Source organism: Dasypus novemcinctus, chromosome 21 (genome assembly GCF_030445035.2).
Source record: "Dasypus novemcinctus isolate mDasNov1 chromosome 21, mDasNov1.1.hap2, whole genome shotgun sequence".
Taxonomy (NCBI): Eukaryota; Metazoa; Chordata; class Mammalia; order Cingulata; family Dasypodidae; genus Dasypus; species Dasypus novemcinctus.
Genome location: NC_080693.1, coordinates 60,226,348 through 60,247,388, shown reverse-complemented (window position 1 = coordinate 60,247,388; position 21,041 = coordinate 60,226,348). Strand labels below are relative to the sequence as shown.

The window sequence follows — 21,041 nt, the reverse complement described above, 5'->3', positions numbered from 1 at the left end:
CCCTAGACTATCATTTTCAGCCACATCCCCATTTATAAACTAGCTGTTACTCATTACATGTTACCATCCACTCTATATATTTCCATACTTTTATAGCCACAATCCCATTTATTAATCAGCTATGTTAGTTATACTCAGCGGAATATATAACTATCAAATTTATTCATTTCTACACTTTGACTAAGTTCTTTCTGTGTATTCTTGATCACCATTTTAAAAATTCTCTAAATTCATCTGTTTTTTCTCCTCTCAGAATTTTCCTTGTTAGCCTTCTAGAGACTTTCTCATCTTACATCATACTCTCAGATAGGAATGCTTTCTTTTCTCTCAAGTTCACCGTTATTAGTGATCTTATTTGTTTCCACAGTAACCCCATGCCCTGGTCAATCAGGGTGGCTGGTGCAGTTTTGAGGAAGCATGCAAGGGGCAGGGCAAGAGTCAGGATAAAATCTTTTAAAAGGTGGGGGAGGGGGCTCAAACTTGAACCTTCAATCACAGGATCCAAGCAAATCTAGAGGCAGAAGTTAATAAATAGCTAAGTGACATGATTTCCAAGGGTCCTGAAGAATGAAACAGGAACACTACAATTGGTTCTGGAAAAAGGAATTAGATCAAGCAAAGCACATGAGGAGAGGCTGGAGCAAGAGACAATGAAGACATGGGCAAGGCAGGGCCAGAGACCGGCTCAGCTGGGATCTCTTTGTGAGAGTGTTGTTATGACAGGCTGTACCCTTTCTCAGGATGGTCCACGGTCTTTGACCTCTCCTTCTTCACCATATTGGTTATTGGCTCACAGAGCCCATGACCACTCAGTTATGCCCAACTGTGAGACTATCTTCTTAGGGAACAATCTGGAATTTTCTGAAGACTTTATGGGAGATATTACTTCAAATTTCTGAGGATAAAGATAGTATACAAAATCTTTTCAGAAGACTCTAAACATTAGACTTTCACAACTAACGATAGCTTTAAAAATAAGTTAACTGCTAAAATTCATAGAAAAAAAAAACTGATATTTCTTAAAAACAGGAAAGATACTCATAGTTCTCTCTCCAGCTCTTTGGGCTTACAAATAATGTTCCCACAGATATCTTGAGAATAAGTATTGGCCCCCAAACTTACTAGGTGTATGACCTTGAGCAAGTCACTTACCTGGTTTCCTTGTCTGTAATATAGGAATATAAAAATACCTACCTCACAGGATTGTTATGAAGAAAAGAGTAATGCATTTATTTCATTTAGTATGATGTTTAGAAGACAGAGCTCAATGATACCAGCTAAAGGAAGATTATATATAATGAAACTTTGGTTTAGAGAGAGGGATACAACCCTGGAATGAATGGACATGTGTCTAAGACAAAAAATAAAACAATTTTAAAAAAATAAAGAACACTGCTGCTATAGGTCTATTAAGGTTCACCCCTGTAGCTCCAAAATCTGAATTGGAATACTCTTTTTTTTTTCACAATCCATGATTTGTAAAATATTCCTGTAAATATTATTCACAACTTGTTTTGCCCAGGAAGCTTAGCAGTGGAAAAGGACACTCACAACTTGGGGGATTCACTTCCACTGTCACCCTAACAGCACACAGCCTTACAGCTACTTTGTGCTATCAAAACATCAATTGGCAAGAGCAGGACTGAATTATAAAGATAATTGGAGACTTTGAAGTTGGGGTCATTAGTTCCTATTTGCAACATAAATAGCAAAACATAATGACTCTCCATTAAATAAGGAAGAACAAATGGCTGTTCATAAATACCTGGGCACTTAAAAAATGTCTGGAGAACTTACTGGCAGGACGTTTCAGAAAAAATAAAAATAAGGAATGACCTTGTGACCTGACGGTCATCAGCCCCTGGCCAGGGTATATAAAGGGCCCAAAGAGGGAGGGAGACATCCACACCTGAGAAAACCCACCTCCTCTCAGCAACCCAGCCACCCACACACCCAGACGCCACCATGACCGGCTCCTGCTGCGGCTCCATCGGCTCCTCCCTGAGCTGTGGGGGCGGCTGCTACCAGCCCTGCTGCTACCGCGACCCCTGCTGCTGCCGCCCCGCCTCCTGCCAGACCACCGTGTGCCGCCCCGTGGCGTGCGTGCCGCGCTGCACCCGCCCCATCTGCGAGCCCTGCCCGCGGCCCATCTGCTGCGCCCCGTGCCGCCCCCTGGCCTGCTGCCCCTCGTCCTGCACGGCCGTGGTGTGCCGGCCCTGCTGCTGGGCCTCCACCTGCTGCCAGCCCATCAACGTGCAGGCGCCCTGCTGCCGCCCCCCCTGCTGCCAGCCCGCCGCCTGCCGCACCACCTGCAGGGCCCCCTGCTGCTGAGCGGCCCACGACACTCAGGGCGCCCCAGCAGCTGTCCGGGGAAACCCGCTCTCCCTGCGGCTTTCAGGAAGAACAACACGCATTTTCCTGTGAAGCCCTTTCCTCACCTGCTCAAACTAGCTCAAACTACAAATTGAAGACACCTTTTCAACTACTGCTGAAGAATTTTCTGTCCTCTTAGGAGCTGTCTAACCTCTGTATTATGTTGTGTGATTTCAAATAAAAAATATTCCCAGCATAGAAAATGTGATCTTTGTGATATTTCCTTTCAGTAGATTCTCTCTCTCTGTTTCCTCCAGAGATATTCACAAGAATCTGCATCATAATCCTCTTAAATTGGCATGCTCTGAAAAACATGTGTAGTTTTCTGTCTTTATCACATGCACAGATACGTGGGCCCACAATTCTGGACTCACAACAAACTCCTGAGGCTGCACTGGGCTGACGCTTATCTCCTGAATCTGATGATTTTTTTTTTTTACTGAACAATCACATATCAGCACATCATAGAAAACCCAGTATATTAAAGGTGGAAGAACTTTAGATAACATTTGGCCAACCACTTTTTGAAACTGAAGAGATAAATAATAATAATAAATTAAATAAGTTACTTGTAATCCAAGGTGTTCAGAAGAGGCCTAGAATGAGATTGACTTTGACTTTAAACTTTAAGCCATAAACTTCCTTTCACTATGGTAGAAGACATATTAGTTTGACCAAAGTAATTTGTTTTCTGGTTTTCTTTTGTTTCCAAATATAATTGCTACTTTGGCTAATGCCCTCTCTTTTATGTGCTATGGATTTGAACGTTATTTAGAATGTTATTCACAGTGCCAACTTCTGTGGATAGTAAAGTCATACCAGCCCTGGAGGTGTTACCAGATTTTATTTAGGCTCTTGGCTATGCTGTAGAAATGAATTTCAAGAGCATGCCAAGTGGGTTAGGCCAGTAATTTATTCAGGCAGAGAATGAAGAGAAATGGGAGAAAATAACAGATCAGGGGTCCCAGGTAGAGAGGAAGGGATTGAAAAGTGATAAAAAGGGCTGATTTACAGGCTACAATTTCCCATTATAGGTTATAAATGACCAGGTTTTACTTGCGTGGCCACATGGCAGAGGAAAAATGGTGAGAGCGGCGCACATTGGGCAGGAACAGGTCCAGAGGCAAGAGAGCAGGGTGGGCACAGGCCTCACGGTCTGCTTTATAAACTATTAATTATTCCACTCTTTTGCTAATGGCAGGGGAGGGGCTCCAGCTGTTTGCTGTTTTGATTGATCACCCCACCTGTCAATCCCCCAGTCAGGGCCCAATGATAAAGTCCTTGGGGAATATCTGGGGCTTTTCCTTGCTTCCAGAAGAAGTCTTCGTTCTGGATAACAGAATCTTGGGGGTGGGGGTCTTCCTGCAGCCGTCTTGGGGGTGACTGATGTCCACTTGAACTCTCTGCCAGGTTCTAGATCTGTGTATTGATTCCCTATCTCACTAGCCTGCTTCAGAGGGCTGCTTCTATGTGTGCTTAGGAATCACACATTAAAGCCATTTTCCAAGCAAATTCATGAACCACGATTAATGTATACATGCTTATTGAACATTTACTGTAAGATATAGGGTTGACCTTCATAGTGGAATATAAAGGAATAAAAGAGGGTAACTGCTTCAACATTATTAGAGTTTTCTCAAGGAGATGAAGCATAAATAAGAAAAATGTCAGGCAATATAAAAATGGAAGAAATATCAAAGAGTTAAATAACTGAAGATTGTACCCATTTAGGAAATACTATACAATTGTCCATGGCATATATTAAAGAGGGAAAATGTTGTAAAATATGAATCCACTTTGTGAGGAAAAATGTTTTCCTGTGGGTATGTGTGCTTATGCCTAAAATATCACCTGGGACATCATGTAACAAAATCTATAGTAACTGGAGATAAAATCCATCTTCTTCTTTGTTCTAATCATCTAAATTTTAAAATGTCCAAAAGCTACATCTGTTTGGGGAAAAATACTTAAATTCTTCTTACAGTTATACTCTGCTCTTAAAAACCTACCTACCAAAGTTTAAATAGATATAAAGCAGATAAATTAGACAGCATCTGTTCATATTGCTAAAGCCTTTTTTATAGAAGAATGTACCTCTAAGTTACACATAGTAGATTTTTAAATGCGATCAAAATAATGAGATATTGAATTCACATTTATCTTTTTAGTATCATCTCAGTTGTATAAAACAAGTTACACTTTTTATATGTTCCAAATTAAGGATTTTTAAAAAAATGTTAGCCACTTCAGATTATATGTGCAATTGTTTTTTTCCATTTGCACAATCAAGAGCTGAGAACACAAAAAAGATGACTTTTTTCATGTTAAAATTTTTTCATAATGCTATTGTTGAATGATATTGTTAAACACAGCCCCAGCATTTGTTATTCGAAATATATTGCCATCACCACTAGAAATCATCTAAATTAATTTGAGGGTGGTTTTATTTCTTTTTCTAGGATATTTTTCTAAGACCTCACTCTGTGCTGCATGGGTTATGGGATTCTCAGTAGGACTCATGCCTCTATCCATAATTCTGACACAAATACTTTCCATCAGCTTAACAAGAGCCTGACTCCCCTAAACAGAGGCTGGTACTTCAAGAAAGAGAGTTCTGTATCTTCCTTTCAGTCATTTTTATTTTATTTCATGTCCTTAATGAATAATCTTATTTACTGTGTATTCTGCTATAGCTGAGCAGAAAACTGTCTTTGGCCCTATCAAATATATTATCTTTGTTCTATATTCAAAATTGAGAGTTTATAATTAACGTAACATGACCTTTTAGAATTTATTTTCTTATTTTACAAATAGTTACAAATACTTACAAGGCACTTTCTAAGTGCCAGGCATTGCTCTTTGTGATTGACAAATATTCATTCACTTAATCCTCACAACAACTCTAGGAAATATGTACTATTATCATTCCCATGGCCCGAGGTCACACAGCCAGGAAGTGGCAAGGCTTTAAATGGGTGTTGTCTGGTTTTAGGATAAGTGGCATCAGAAAACAGCACATGACCTACCTATCTCCAGTGTCAAACCAGAGCCAGGTTCTGATGGCTCAGTGGCATCAGTTACTGAAGCATGAGCCATATTTCCTCTGCCTGAAAATGAAGTTTGGATATGGGTGGTGATGAGCGTGTTAAGAGTGAATAAACACTAGAAGAAATTACTAAAGAACTCATGGACTCTCTTTATAAAGGGGAAGGAAAACTTTCTTTTTTTCCCCCCACAGTGGAAATAAATATTAGCTTTATTAACATTCAAAGAGCCATTCATTAATATTCATTCCAAAGTCCAGACGGTTACATAGAATAAACCTTTGCACCATAACCTTTCAAAAAATGAACAGGTGAGAAAAAGCAATTTTCCTTTTTTTTTTATTATTTTTATTTATTCTCCCCGTTGTCTGCTTATATTCACATTAGGCAACTCTGCAAACCAATCCTGGGACCTTCCAGAGTGGGAGAGTGGTTATTACTCTCTTGCACCATCTCAGTTCCCTATTATGCTACATCTTATTTTCTCTCCTCTCTGTCTCTTGTTGCATCATCTTGCTGCAACAGCTCTCCATGTCAGCTGGCACTCCTGTGGAGGGCGGCTTTTTTGTGCAGGGTGGCACTCCTGCATGGGGCCACATTCCTGCATGGGCCAGCACTCCACGTGGGCCAGCTTGCCTTCACCAGGAGGCCCTGGGCATCGAAGCCTGGACCTCCTATATGATAGACAGGAGCCCAATTGGTTGAGCCACATCCTTTTCCCAAAAAAAACAATTTTCATTGTGCTAATTATTACAGGCCTTCATACATGATAAACCTAAATGAAGATGTGTGCCAACTATATACAGATTTTCATATAAACAAAGTTTTGGGTCACTAACAAAATATAAACATGATTTGTTTTACATTAGATTAAAAAAAAAAAAAGCTATTTACCAGTAAGGATAAAACTAGTACACAGAAATTAGAAAACTCAGAAATTCTATACATTTTTGCAAGCATAACTGTGCATCAACAACACAAAATCAAAATGTGCATGAAACGTGGCACAAACCACCCTGTACGTGAGCATCTGGCAGGTTTTTTCTAATCATACTGGCTCCTCCTGTTAACATAATAAGCTTAGTGACATTCAACAGTGGGCTTTATTCTGAACATGAGTAATTTTTACATGGTACAACATAGTAAAAACCAGGTTTTCTTTAAGTACAATAACATTGTTGGATTAGAAATCTGATTTCCAAATCTTTTTCTGCCAGTTACTTAAAACACACAGTACAGTATAAAGACACAACAATGTATGTTTGGACATTTCTAAGTCATTTTAGTCAATCAATTACAGAGAATCACAATATGTTAATGCATTGTTCTGTAAACCCAGTCTGACCTTGCCTAGTAAGAGAAAAATAAAAAGTTGAAATTCGCAGGAGGGGAGAAAAGGTAGAATAAAGGAAGTATTTTAAAACAACAGTAGGGTAGGCCAAGAGCAACTGAGATTTAAAAAAAAAAAACAATCTTGACATCTCTTCAAGACATTTTAATTTCTCACATGGAAAAATCTCTTTAGAATGACTTAGGGTCAGAAGTATTTGGAGAAGAGAAATTAATCTTGTTAAGAGGTTTTACATGTCTTCCAAAGAGGCTCCCATTCCACAAAATGTGATTATTGTGAAGACCCCAGAGCAACATGAAAGTCGATACTAAGACAATGTACCATGAAAAGAGCAGAATACACAACTTTTCACTGAGGCTCGGATGACCACTTTGAAAAAGATCACCTGTCCATGGACAAGGAGGAGAACAGGAAACTCAAGAGTTGACCCAGTTCCGTGACAAAGACTGTGCTTGGTTTCTCCTTCCTCTATTTCGCCAACTGTGTTTTGAAATGATGAGTGAAATTCCATTTGGGGAGCTTTAGCTCCCAGGCCACAGTCCTTTGAATGGTGGGAAGGATCCTAAAACCCTTTCTGGTGAATAACAGAAGTAAAGCTGAGACATAATGAAACTGTGTAGCCCATGCCATTCCTATACTGCCTCGTCTTCCCAAAGAAGAACTTCCCTCATGATTCCGCAGTGCTGTATCAAAACTGTGTGGCCTCCCGGCGTGCCTTCCTGCATAGCTTTGCCTTCCTGCATAGCTTTGCCTTCCTGCATAGCTTTGCCTTCCTGCATAGCCTTGCCATGCTGGTGGAAAAAACCTCCACCTTACTACTTCATAGTTACTGCACTCATGTCAAGGTCTATTTCAGGGGAAAAAAAACCTTCTCATCACACAACTCTTTATCACATACACAAGAAAGGCAAGTATAAAAACCAACATGGGGACGCAGATTTGGCCCAATGGATAGGGCATTCGCCTACTGTGGGAGGAAGGGCACCTGGCTTGCCACAGTAGCAAACGGTGCGGCAAGAAGTGATACCGCCTCTGCCCACTGGGCCTAGATAAGGTGACCATGCCTGACTAGGCCTTTGCTGCTAACGGCTGGCTGGTGCTGCCCTCCCCCTTTTTATCTCCCGCCTAGCCCAACATCCGGCCAGCTCTCACTCCCCCTTTCCCCTCTCCTATTCCAAACCTCTCCGCCAGCCCTCTGCCTAGCAACCGCTTACAATCACCTATCAGGAAGCAGTACCCGCCCGCACCTATCAAATCCTTCCACGCAGTCCCTAACCCTATAAAGCTATGTCCCCTTCCGCAATAAACCGGACTTGCGTACCAGACCTGGTCTCCGCGGCATTCTTTCTCCCCTCGCCGCGCGTCCTCCACGCCTGAGAGCCCCTCTGAGGCTGTCTGCCGCAGCCTCAGACGCCTTTGCAGCCAGCTGACCCCTCCAAACCCCCCCGTCAGCGTCGGGGTGCAAGCCGCCCCAGCCGCAACTGGCGCCCCAACGTGGTGGCAGTTCAAGTCCGGTCCGACGTGACCACTGCCTCACCCCCGTGGGACCTCGCTCCCACCCCTTCGCCGCGCTCTCAAGGTAAGGACCCCCGTTATCGGCCCCCGGCAGAAAAATGGGCGGGCGTCTATCTTCCCGCCAAGCGCCGCAAGTCAGAGCGCTTGCTGGCCTACTAGCCTGCCACCAATGTAAAGTTTCGGGCAGGCAACTCCAGGCTTACTGGGATCTACTGGTCCCCTTCAACCCCTGGCTTTCACTGCCAATCTCTAGGACCCTGATACCTATCTGAAATTGGCCCCGCCTATCAACAAGGCCAGCCACAAGCCGGAAAATCCACACAAGATTATAAAGCAATCAACTCTGTTCCAGCAAACGCCCACCCCTTTTCACAACTCTTTGGGCTCCCTACTATCTACATGACAATGTATCTCTGGGCTAGTGAAGGCTGATATAATTAATCCACTGGTATGAGAGAAAAATGTGGCAACATTGGTGTTCTGTTTTATTTCCATGCTAATTCTAATTGGACTTCTTTAACCAAGATATTAAAATTAGTACAAAAATTTTATCAAGGTTTAAAAAGAAATTTTCAGTTGTAAATCAATAGTTTACTCCTGAACTTCAAGTCTCACTATAGTCTTACAGTAATTATCCAAAAATGTGTGCTAATGGTCTGCCTAACTGCTTCTCAAGTTATTTTAGCTGATTGCTGATAACTGATAGGAATGTTTCCGAGCACAGGCTTTCGTGTTGCAGGCAGCATGGATTCCAGAGAAAATCTTGAAAGGTACAATCTAAAATGTGCTATATAACAGAGGATTTAAAAGCAGCTATACTAAGAAACTAAGAATTATGAATTAATTGTAAACTGTATGTTTCTGTTACTGTGTTGTGATTGTTCTGTGTTTGTCTGTTCGTTCAATGTCAGTGTATATTTTGATACCTCCGGATGGTAAATATAAATTAATAAAAATTTATAAAAGAGCTCTATACAAATGGCCAATATTGCATGCTACTAAGTATTTAAAGAAAAGTTCATTATTTCAACAAGCTTGTTTAATGTTCACAGTATTGTTATAAGAGGTTTGCTTGATAACTTTGATGTAGGCTATATGGAATGTGTTTTTATTATTAAGGAAACAGAAAATAATTTTGTCCTGAAATAAAATAATTGACTATTGGAAAAAGTAGAGTATAGGACGAAACCTGAGTGAATGCTAAAACTGCAGAAGATTAATGGACAAAGAATTTTTACAGTTAAAGTTAAATGAAATTTAATGGGTCTATCTATAAAATTTTACAGGCTTTGGTGTCGGGTAGTATGCTGATGCAAAGTTGAAAATTTTTGTTCTTTCTCAAGGCCTCTCACCATTAATCTGTTTTGATAAAAGTTCTTATCCTCAGTCAGTATACAAAGAAAGTCTATCTAATGTTTCTTGTGCTTATTGTTTCCTTTCCTCGGTGTTCCAAGAAAGAAAGTTTTATCTCTTAAAGGAACATAACGTTCAAAACTGCTTTCTCAAGACCTAATCCTGAACAGTGGCCTTTTGTTCCAAACTAATTATAAGAGATTTGTTCTTTTACCTTGAAAGAAAAATTAAAGTAATAATTAAGTTCATTTAATATGTTATAAGCTAAATAAAGGTGTTTTACAGTGTTATAAAATTAACAACTTTTTCTTCCCTTAAACCCTCTATTAATTAAAGTCGTATGGATAAAAGGTTTCTATGAATGTTTAAAAGTGTATAAAGTTACCAATATTTCAGCATAATATTAAAGAACAGTACAATATGGTTAATTATAGTTTTAATTATTATAAAAGAGTATATGTCACAAAAACAACCCCTTACCATAGATTAAAGTAACAACGCTAGTATGCAGCAATCCCAAATACTGCTAGTTTGTTGCAAAAAGTTAAAGTCCAGTTACATGGCTATCACTTTGTTTTAAAACTTCCTAAGACTTTCTTTAATGTCTTCTTGGACAAATCAAGCCAACTGCATTCCTTTATCTGTAAAGAACCCAACAATAAACTTTGCAGTGCTTTTCAAGGCTATGTGCATAGCCCAACCATCTTGTACAGTATTTACTGATAGTAATAGTAATGAAAATGCAGCATAAGAAAAAAAAAACAGCATGTGTTACTTTCCAAAAAGAACAGGTTTAGCCAACTCCTTATTCATCTGCTCAGTGCACAGAGCTTTGAGCCATCATTAAAGTTTTACAAATGTTTTAAGAGTCCTTGAATATTGTCTCTGATTCTGAATATGTATGCCTTACTGATAAGCACACCACTGCCCTTTTCTCCGAAAACCCCCATGCTCAAATTCTTCTAGAAATCTTCCACGGGACCTTTAACTGCCACTACCCCCACACACACAAGTTGCTCCAGGGCCTCACAAGGCTCCCCCTCTCCCCACTATACCACCCTTTCCCTGGCTCCAAGCCTCTCTCCAACTCCACTACTGTCTTCACGGACGCCTCTAAGACCAAGTTTACTTATATTGCCTACTCTCCCAGCCGTGACTTGCCAACCGTTTACTGCCAAACCCATCCCGGATTGGTTCAGGTAGGCGAGCTACTAGCCATCCTCACTGCCTTCCAACACCACGGCAATGAGCCCGTCAACATCTTCACTGATAGTACGCCCTGCAAGTTTGTTCAGTTATTGCCCATGCTGTTTTCTTTCCACGTGACACGCCCATTGATCAAGCACTCCGTGCCTTGCAGCGAGAGCTCAAGCTCTGCACACAGCCATGGTGCATTTCTCATATTCGCAGCCATTCAGGGCTGCCCGGGCCTCTAGCCACGGGTAATTCTGCTGCCAACCAAGCCGTCTCCACCCATACAATAGCCACTGTCGGAGACTTGGTCAATCAAGCCAAACTTCTCCATTCTAAGTTCCACTTTTCAGCAGCCTCACTTCAACGTCTTTTGCTGGGCCTCCCCAAGGAAACGTGCAAGCATTTGGTGCGCGCCTGTAAAACATGCGCCCCCTTCTTGCCGCTTGGACCGTTGCAGCCACAAGGGGTCAACCCCCGCGGCCTCAAGCCAAACTCCTGATGGCAAATAGACGTCACCCATGTGCCATCATTTGGGTGCCTCAAGTATGTCCATGTCACAGTCAACACCTTTTCTCACCTTTGCTACACTGTCCCCTTACCGGGGGAAACAGCCAAGCATTGCATTAAAGCACTGCGGCAAGCCATCTTATTCATCGGGGTTCCTTGGGATGTTAAAACCGATAATAGGCCTAGGTATCGCAGCTCCTCATTCGCTGCATTTCTCCAGCTCTACAACATTACTCACCACTTCGGCATTCCATACAACCCCCAGAGGCAGGCTATAGTAGAACGCATCCACCACCAGCTCAAAGTGCAAATTCAATAAGAGAAGAATCTACGCCCACATAGTCAACCAGGCGACATTATCACTGCCTGCCTCATTCACATAAACCTCCTCTCCTTTGATAAAAATGGTCTTTCCCCCCTCCATAAGCATTGGGGCCCCTCCTACGCACCAACAGTTGCCCCGATGGTGTTTTGGAAGGACCCAGAAACAAACAATTGGCAGGGACCCAGTCCCCTTCTCACCCAAGGCAGAGGGTTTGCTTGTGTCTTTCCAGAAAATGCCTCCCAGCCGCTCTGGATCCCTGAAAAAAAACATCAAACCCGCCACCGGTCAGCAGCAGGTTCCAACGACGGATGATGAGAGCACTCGCCCATCGGATGGAGAGGCTAAATATGGCCGCAGACCTAGCTCATGACACCCTCCTCCTTGGACAGCTAGTACAGCTTGCTGTCCGCGCCTTAGCTTCAAACAAAAAACCTAAAAATCTACGCTCTCTCCTGCTTTTCATGTTAGCTCTGCTCCCCTCCACTACGGACCAGGCTAGTATAAGCCATCGGCCCTTTAACTGGACACTCTCTCTTTGGCAGCAGGAAAAGCTCCTCGCTAATAACATTACTGCAGGTGCTCCCTCCTTCACAGTGCACATATGTAATCTTGCCAACCTTCCTGTCATCAGTTCCCTCGTAGACGTTACACACAAGACTCACCGGTGTTGATACAGCTCACTTACAGGCCTTGACGGCCCCTATAATCATGAAGTCTCAGGCTTCTATATTTGTCCTTCCACGGCCAGAGGCTGCTATGACCCAGTGCACTATTACTGCCCCTCCTGGGGGTGCAAAACCATGGCCCACGGATGGTCGGGAGCTCCCAATAGGGACCCCTACCTCTCCCTTTCTTTTAAGGATAAAAGTCACAGGAGCAGCATTAAGCCCTACTGGAGCAGCATTACGTTCACTGTCAAAAACCCTAAAAATGCAGGCTGGCTACAGGGCCGCACCTGGGGAGCCCGACTTTACATGAGCAGCTATGATTACGGTGCCTTTTTCATTATAAAGAAAAATTCAATCCACACACAATCCGCCGCTGTGGGCCCAAATCAAGTTCTCAATCCTCCCCACACACGGCCTCCCCCTCCTCCCTCTGTTTCTCCTTCTCCTCCCGCTACCACCTTAAATCCTTCCATCACTAGGTATCCTCCCCACCGCCAAACCCTGCCACCCCCCAACCCTCTTGTAGCCCTCCTCAACGCATCATTTATCTCCTTAAACTTATCCCAGCCCAACCTTACCCAACGTTGCTGGCTCTGCTTCTCTGCCGCGGCTCCCTTCTATGAAGCCATAGCTACCAACAGCGCCTATCGCGCCTCCCCAGACTCCACTGGTACCTCTTGCAATTGGAACCAAACAAAAAGAGGACTCACCCTCCGATCAGTTTCCCAGACTGGACTCTGTATAATAAAAATCGGCGGCAAAGTTCTCCCCTCCATGCAGTCCCTCTGCAGCCTAACTCACACCCCTAATGCAGCCGCCAAGTTCCTAATTCCCCCTAATAATACCAAATGGCTATGTTCTTCCTCCGGCCTCACTCCATGTCTCAATGTTCAAACCCTTAACTTCACCAGCGACACCTGTGTGCTCATACTCATTGCCCCCCACGTTCTCTTTCATACTGATAACCAATTCTTTGACTCCCGGCAGCACTTCAGCTCCCCGCAGCACGAGCAGAAACAGGAAGTCTTCACCGCCATCACAATTGCCACCCTTCTAGGTCTTGCCGGCGCAGCCACTGGAGCTGCAGCTCTCAGCCTCCAAGATAATTCCTTTTCAACCCTTAGGCAAGCTGTCGATGCAGACATCGCCCGCCTTGAGACTTCCATGGCCCACCTTGAAACATCTCTCAACTCCCTGTCCGAGGTCGTTCTCCAAAACCACAGGGGCCTAGACCTCCTCCTCCTAAAAGAGTGGGGTTCTGCGCAGCATTAGGAGAAAAATGCTGCTTCTATGCTAACCACTCTGGCCTCATTCGAGATAACCTCGCACAAGTTAGGGAGGGCCTCCGCAAGAGAAAGCAGGAACGTGAAGCCGGATGGTCTTTCTCTTGGGGGCTGCCGAATGGAATCCTTTCTTACTTTCTCCCCTTTCTAGGCCTGCTCCTCACCCTTGTCCTCCTATTAGCCCTAGGACTCTGGATCATCAGGCGAATTGTCTGGCTTGTCAAAAATCAAGTTAACTTTGTCCTTAGTAAGCCCATCCAGGTCCGGTACCAGCGAATCCGCACCACCGACGAAGACGCACCAAGAGTCTCCATTAATTGCCGTCCTCCCCAAATGGCCAGCCGCCTCTCAACGCACCCAAGCCCCAGCTCCCCTGCCCCTACCCCTTCTCACCGCCCATCCTAACCCCTTACCCTTACCCTTTCCCCTCCCCTGCCCTGTTTATCTAAGGCCACCAACATTCCATCGAGGCGCTGGACTGGTTAGCCAATGACGGGCAACGGGATCGGCCCGCCAGTCAACCTAAGGCAGGGACACGGCCTTTTGCTGCCGCGCTTCCCCATGACGGGTAAGACTGGCCACCTGTGTGGCACGGGCATTGCCCGGCTGGGCGCAATCCCGACCTAAGACAGGCACAGTCCCCCTCCCTCCTCAAATCAAGCTTTTTGGAGGAGCTTAATAAAAACAAAGGGGGAAATGTGGGAGGAAGGGCACCTGGCTTGCCACAGTAGCAAACGGTGCGGCAAGAAGTGATACCGCCTCTGCCCACTGGGCCTAGATAAGGTGACCATGCCTGACTAGGCCTTTGCTGCTAACGGCTGGCTGGTGCTGCCCTCCCCCTTTTTATCTCCCGCCTAGCCCAACATCCGGCCAGCTCTCACTCCCCCTTTCCCCTCTCCTATTCCAAACCTCTCCGCCAGCCCTCTGCCTAGCAACCGCTTACAATCACCTATCAGGAAGCAGTACCCGCCCGCACCTATCAAATCCTTCCACGCAGTCCCTAACCCTATAAAGCTATGTCCCCTTCCGCAATAAACCGGACTTGCGTACCAGACCTGGTCTCCGCGGCATTCTTTCTCCCCTCGCCGCGCGTCCTCCACGCCTGAGAGCCCCTCTGAGGCTGTCTGCCGCAGCCTCAGACGCCTTTGCAGCCAGCTGACCCCTCCAAACCCCCCCGTCAGCGTCGGGGTGCAAGCCGCCCCAGCCGCAGCCTACCACATGGGAGGTCCAAGGTTCAAACCCAGAGCCTCCTGATGCATGTGGTGAGCTGGCCCACACACAGTGCTGATGCACGCAAGGAGTGCTGTGCCACGCAAGGAGTGCTGTGCCACGCAAGGAGTGCTGTGCCACCCAGGGGTGTCCCCGCGTAGGGGAGCCCCACGCACAAGGAGTGTGCCCCGTAAGGAGAGCTGCCCAGCACAGAAAAAAAAATGCAGCCTGCGCAAGAATGGTGCCGCGCACACGGAGATCTGACACAGCAAGATGACACAACAAAACGAGACACAGATTCCGGGTGCCACTGACAAGAATACAAGCAGACCCAGAAGATCACACAGCGAATGGACACAGAAAGCAGACAACTGGGGGGAGGGGAAGGGAAGAGAAGTAAAAATAAACAAACAAATAGATAAATAAAACCCATCATGGCTCAGAGATAAAATCCGCTTCCTATGACCAGAGGTGCACACAACCTGTGCTGGAGAAAGAAAAATTTTGTGTCAGTTTTCATATTTTATTCCACTACTTTCCTGGTTTACAGCAATAAGCTTGCACCCTCCTCTCCAAGTATATGAGCTATATTGAAGGCACATTACAAGCACCTTCCACTCTATCAAGTGATGTGTAGACTCTCCCCTGGAAGATACATCTACCATGACTGATTCACTCTAAGCTTTTCCAGGGAACCTGGACGGGGCCAAGGTCAGGTTCTAGTCAGTGGGTTCAGCACACCTATATGTTTAAGTTCTTCTGGAGATTGCAGTTCCTTTTGGATCATTTTGCCCAGATTTAACTGGGTGGTATCTACCCAAAATAAGAATCAAGAATGACTACTTGCTCAAATGCTGTGAGTTCTTAGATTTGATGATGAACAGCTTGAATGCATTCATATTTAGGGATGAAACAAGAGTTCTTTAATGAGATCATGAGTATTTCACAAGCAATGTAACTATTAGTCAAAATAAAATTCTACTTAATTGGCCAAAAGATAATTTAGGGAGTGATCAGCACCTGGCCAGGGTATATAAAGGGCCCAGAGAGGGAGGGAGACCTCCACACCTGAGAAAACCCACCTCCTCTCAGCAACCCAGCCACCCACACACCCAGACGCCACCATGACCGGCTCCTGCTGCGGCTCCATCGGCTCCTCCCTGAGCTGTGGGGGCGGCTGCTACCAGCCCTGCTGCTACCGCGACCCCTGCTGCTGCCGCCCCGCCTCCTGCCAGACCACCGTGTGCCGCCCCGTGGCGTGCGTGCCGCGCTGCACCCGCCCCATCTGCGAGCCCTGCCCGCGGCCCATCTGCTGCGCCCCGTGCCGCCCCCTGGCCTGCTGCCCCTCGTCCTGCACGGCCGTGGTGTGCCGGCCCTGCTGCTGGGCCTCCACCTGCTGCCAGCCCATCAACGTGCAGGCGCCCTGCTGCCGCCCCCCCTGCTGCCAGCCCGCCGCCTGCCGCACCACCTGCAGGGCCCCCTGCTGCTGAGCAGAGCACTGACTTCCTGGAGCAAGCAATTCATCTTCTAAAAAAGTGATATTCCCATTTCTCTACTTACCAGACCTCCTGCCCTGAGCCCTCAAGCCCCCTGCCAACCAGGCTTCGAGTGGAGCACAAGCCCTCCACTCATCTAGGAAGCCTCCGATCCTGGTCTGCTCCCAAGTCTTTGTGGCAGAAATAGCTTCCTTCTTCCGGTCTTAGATCTTAAGTCTTGAGGCATGTGTATTTTCTAATAAACGTTTCTTCTTTCACCTAGAAAACACAACTGTAGTTTTCTTTATTTATTTCAATGTTTTCATGGAATTAAAACAAAGACAAATAAACTAATTAAAAAGTGGTCAAAACTAATTAAAAAGTGGTCAAAGGACTTGAGTAGACATTTTTGTAAAGAAGATATACACATGACCAATAAGCACATGAAAAGATGCACATCATTAGTCATTAGGAAAAGGCAGTCAAAACTACAATGAGATTCCACCTCACACCCAACAGAATGGCTATTATTTTTAAAATGTAAAATAACTAGTGCTGGCAAGTATGCAGAGACATTAGAATCCTCGTGCACTGTTGGAAGGAATGTAAAATGGTGCAGCCTCCGTGGAAAACAGTCCAGCAGCTCCTCTAAAAGCTAACCACACAACTATCATATGACTCTGCAATCCCACTTGAAGGAATATGGCCAAAAGAATTGAAAGCAAGGACTAAGATATCTGTACACCAGTGTTCATGACAACATTATTCACAATAGCCAAAGGTGAAAACAACTTAAGTGTCCATCACAGATGAATGAGTAAACAAAATGTGATGTATACACACAATGGAATATTATTTAACTATAGAAAGGAATGAACTTTGAAGACATCATGCTGAGTGAAATAAGTCAGATACAAAGAGACAAATAGTCTATGATTTCAATTACATGGAATAAGTAAAATTCATAGAGAAAAAAATTGAGAACAGGTTACCAGGGACATGGCGGTGGGGGGAGGGGAGAGGGTTAATGCATAATGGTGCAGGGCTTTTGTTTGGGGTCCTGGGAAAGTTCTGGTACTGGAGGGTGGTGAAGGCAGCACATTATGAATGTGATTGATCTCACTGAATTGTATGCTTGGGAATGGTTAGGATGGGAAAGGTCGTGTCATGTATTAATTAAATTCTCAATTAAAAAGAATTTAAATGCAACAAAAATGCAATGATTGCCTAGTATCTGCAAGTTACAGACTCTATGGCATATCATGGGAAATTAAAATTGCGTTTAAAAAGTCCCTTCTTTAAAGAACTTCTAGAGGAATGAGTCAAAGTCACGACAACTCTACTACAAAAGTTGAATATAAAAATAGAAATATACAATGTGCTGTAGAGTGTCAACTGAGAAGTCACTATTGAGGGGAGAGCAAGAAAGATTGAAAGGAAAAGCCAGCATTTTATATAGGTTAAGATTCTGGCATATGTATCTGAAGGAAGGTGGCATTCTCAGCAGGGGAACAGTGTAGGCGAAGGTGTGAACAGAGGGGACTGTAAGGGTTCTTCAGAGGACATTTTGACTGGAAGCACTGAATTTAGGTAAAGTGATAATAAAGATAAATTTGGAAACTGTGTGTGCCTTGAAGACTAGTCTAAAAAGTATGTCCTTAATTCAGTAAATACTAGGGAGCTGTTGGAAGCTTTGGGACAGAGGGATGGCATGACAGGAGTTTGGCATTGGGATGATTTGTATGGTAGCTGCACATAAAGACAGAAGCCAAAGGTTAGATATGTAACAACTAATTAAGAAGTCATTGGCCTGGTCCAAGTGAGTGATACATAATAAAGGCTGAACTAAGGTGGTGGAATAGAAGAAAAGAAGATAAGAAGAGTGTGGAAGACATAGAAGTCTAGCTTATGGTTATTGATTTGAATGTGGGAAACAAGAAGAAAATGTGACTTTCTGCAATTCTAGGAGACATTCTTCCTGTCAAAAGACACAAAGAATTTTAACGTACTTATGCTGATTTGCTGTGTGTTCAAAATTAGTACTCCATAGTATATTCTACCTATTACCAACATTTCTACCTGAGCTACTATAAAATATTAAAAGCAAGACAAAATGAAACAAAGAGTTCTACTGACACTAATTGATCCTGGAAAGCAACATAGTGTAAAAGAAAAAGAACTTGTCTAGCAGGAATAGGAATTGTATACCCAGCTTTTCTGATGGTTTACTGTGTAATTGTCAAGTCAATCAACTTCTTTAAAATGTAGCCATTCCCACACTTCTTGGTTTTCTAACAGCAACTGAACCTGAGGGAAAGTTAAAAGTGGTCCATACCACCATACAATGTTTCAACTTAGAACTTAATAGTTCTATACTCAACTCTATCCCTTGATTAATACCTCCTATTGGTACTATACCAGTTTGGGCACTAGAAGAAGATATGAGACACAGATTAAATCTTGCTTTCTCTATAATCTTTCAGTACTCTCTGCATAATAAGACTGAATACACGCATGCTATTTATGATAAGAATTATCTCAGCTTCTACTTCTATAAATTTTTTCTTTATTTTCTTTTAAATGTTACATTTAAAAAAATGAGGTCCCCATATAACCCCCCACTCCCTTCACCCCACTCCTCTCACATCAACAACCTCTTCCATCATCATGGCACATTCACTGTACCTGGTGAATACATTTTGGACCACCACTGCACCACGTGGACAGTGGTCTACATTGTAGTCTACTAGTCTACACTCTCCCCCAGTCCACCCAGTGAGCCATGACAGGATATACAATGTCCAGCATCTGTCCCTGCAGCACCACCCAGGACAACTCCAAATCCTGAAAATGCCCCCACATCGTATCTCTTCTTCCCTCTCCCTACCATCAGCAGCTACCATAGCCACATTCTTCATATCAATACTATAATTTCTTCCATTACTAATGACAATAGTTCCCCAGCAGAACATCAGTAAGTCCACTCTAATCCATACTCTATTCTGCCATATCTATAAAATTAAGTGGTGGACAAGATGGTTTATTAATTCGCTTTGATCTCCAATATTTGATGACGCCATATAACCATTTTCCCACTTCAAATCTACAGTCATGGTTACCACATGACATGAGCATCTTCATTGAAATTAGCATGAATCACATTCCAATGTAATTCTATTATTACAGAAATCAATACCTTCACCTCTTAAAAAGTTATGAGCTTCCATTCATAATTAGGAGGGAGGGGGAAAAAATCTACCACATGTAGCAATGCGTTCTTTGGTCACAAGTATCCTCAAATTCCCAATACAAAAAGCATGCTATATATATATATGCAAATACCAGAAATTGTTTCAGTTTTTATTTTACTGAAATTTGTCTTAATCTCTATTTTTATATTTTTTGAACTGTGTTTGGTCAGCTACTTCCTATCCTGCCTTTTAAGTACTGTGATCCAGAAAATGCATTTCCTGACTTCTGCCCCTTCTTTTAGTGTTTCCCTTTGGTGAATTCTGTTAGCTCTTTGGTCCAATATTCTTTCATTGGGCACACTGTGTAATAACATAAACATGGCATAAACTGGATTAAACTCTACCTTGGAGAAATACTGTTTAGATAATCCATACAGCAGTGATTTTTTATCTTTTAGAGAAGTGTCAATTTCAATTAAAATTTTTGTGTTTTTTTCCCCCAAGGACTAGATATGAACTTTAACTTTCTTTAAATTTATGCTAATAGAAAATCCGAAGTGAATTGGAATGGAAGAGATGTTATGCTATTTACTTCCTCTCAAGTGATAAATGTTTGCTTAAGTTTGAATTTCTGAAATTCAGAAGAGATAATAGAAATTACACAGAATTTCTATGAATGTGGAGTTTATCAGTTTCTATCCGGATGATTGTAGAGACTATAATTCTGATAATCTAAAAAATTTAAGATCATCTTCCGTGAAGGGCAGTCAGTGGTTAACAGTTTTTTTCTGCTACAAAGAGGACACTTGAGGTTTGGTGATTATGACCCCAAAACCACACCATCTCTTTATGTGTGAGAGTCACTTCATCAGGTGATACAACCACAAATGTACATCTGAGGCTGAGGTATGACCAGAAATTGCAGCACTGTTTGGAAATGAAACATTAACATTTCTCCAAGGATGAACACATTTGGTAAGCATTAGCTGAGCAATAAAGATATATTTAAAATAACTCAGTAGTTGAACAGAGGATTCCAGAAAATCTGGTTTAATGAGTAACAAGATAAAAATACTGTCCATCACAAGCAGAGGGACTGGCCAGGCCTATAAAAGGCTGGGTGTGGATCATACAGTTCAAACTCAGAAACTCCTCTGAACAGCTCAACTCTCAACCCAACTCCGGACACCATGGCCTGCTGCAACACCAGCTTCTGTGGATTTCCCAGCTGCTCCACCTTTGGGCACTGCGGCTCCAGCTGTTTCCACCCCAGCTCCTGTGGGGCCGGCTGTGGCATCGGCTGTGGCACCGGCTGTGGCATCGGCTGTGGCCACGAGGGTGGCTGTGGAGCTGTGAGCTGCCGCACCAGGTGGTGCCGCCCAGACTGCCGTGTGGAGGGCACCTGCCTGCCCCCCTGCTGCGTGGTGAGCTGCATCCCCCCCTCCTGCTGCCAGCTGCACCACGCCCAGGCCTCCTGCTGCCGCCCATCCTACTGCGGGCAGTCCTGCTGCCGCCCAGCCTGCTGTGACTACTGCTGCGAGCCCACCTGTTGA

General features: G+C 43.9%; 3 protein-coding genes across 3 annotated transcripts; all 3 read left to right on the top strand.

Moving 5' to 3' along the window:
• The first annotated feature begins 1,965 nt into the window (after nt 1-1,965).
• On the top strand, nt 1,966-2,331 carry LOC101441407 (keratin-associated protein 2-1-like). The gene has a single exon (XM_004471629.1). It carries the CDS (start codon nt 1,966-1,968, stop codon nt 2,329-2,331), a length of 366 nt encoding a protein of 121 aa, XP_004471686.1.
• A 13,615-nt stretch (nt 2,332-15,946) lies between these two features.
• Nucleotides 15,947-16,312, top strand: LOC139437248 (keratin-associated protein 2-1-like). The gene has a single exon (XM_071210901.1). It carries the CDS (start codon nt 15,947-15,949, stop codon nt 16,310-16,312), a length of 366 nt encoding a protein of 121 aa, XP_071067002.1.
• A 4,366-nt stretch (nt 16,313-20,678) lies between these two features.
• LOC101440974 (keratin-associated protein 9-3-like) lies at nt 20,679-21,041 on the top strand. The gene has a single exon (XM_023592621.2). The coding sequence runs from the start codon at nt 20,679-20,681 to the stop codon at nt 21,039-21,041; it is 363 nt and encodes a 120-aa protein (XP_023448389.2).

Coding starts and splice junctions, on each gene's coding strand:
- LOC101441407 (XM_004471629.1), top strand. CDS start 1,966: ATGACCGGCTCCTGCTGCGGCTCCATCGGCTCCTCCCTGAGCTGTGGG.
- LOC101440974 (XM_023592621.2), top strand. CDS start 20,679: ATGGCCTGCTGCAACACCAGCTTCTGTGGATTTCCCAGCTGCTCCACC.
- LOC139437248 (XM_071210901.1), top strand. CDS start 15,947: ATGACCGGCTCCTGCTGCGGCTCCATCGGCTCCTCCCTGAGCTGTGGG.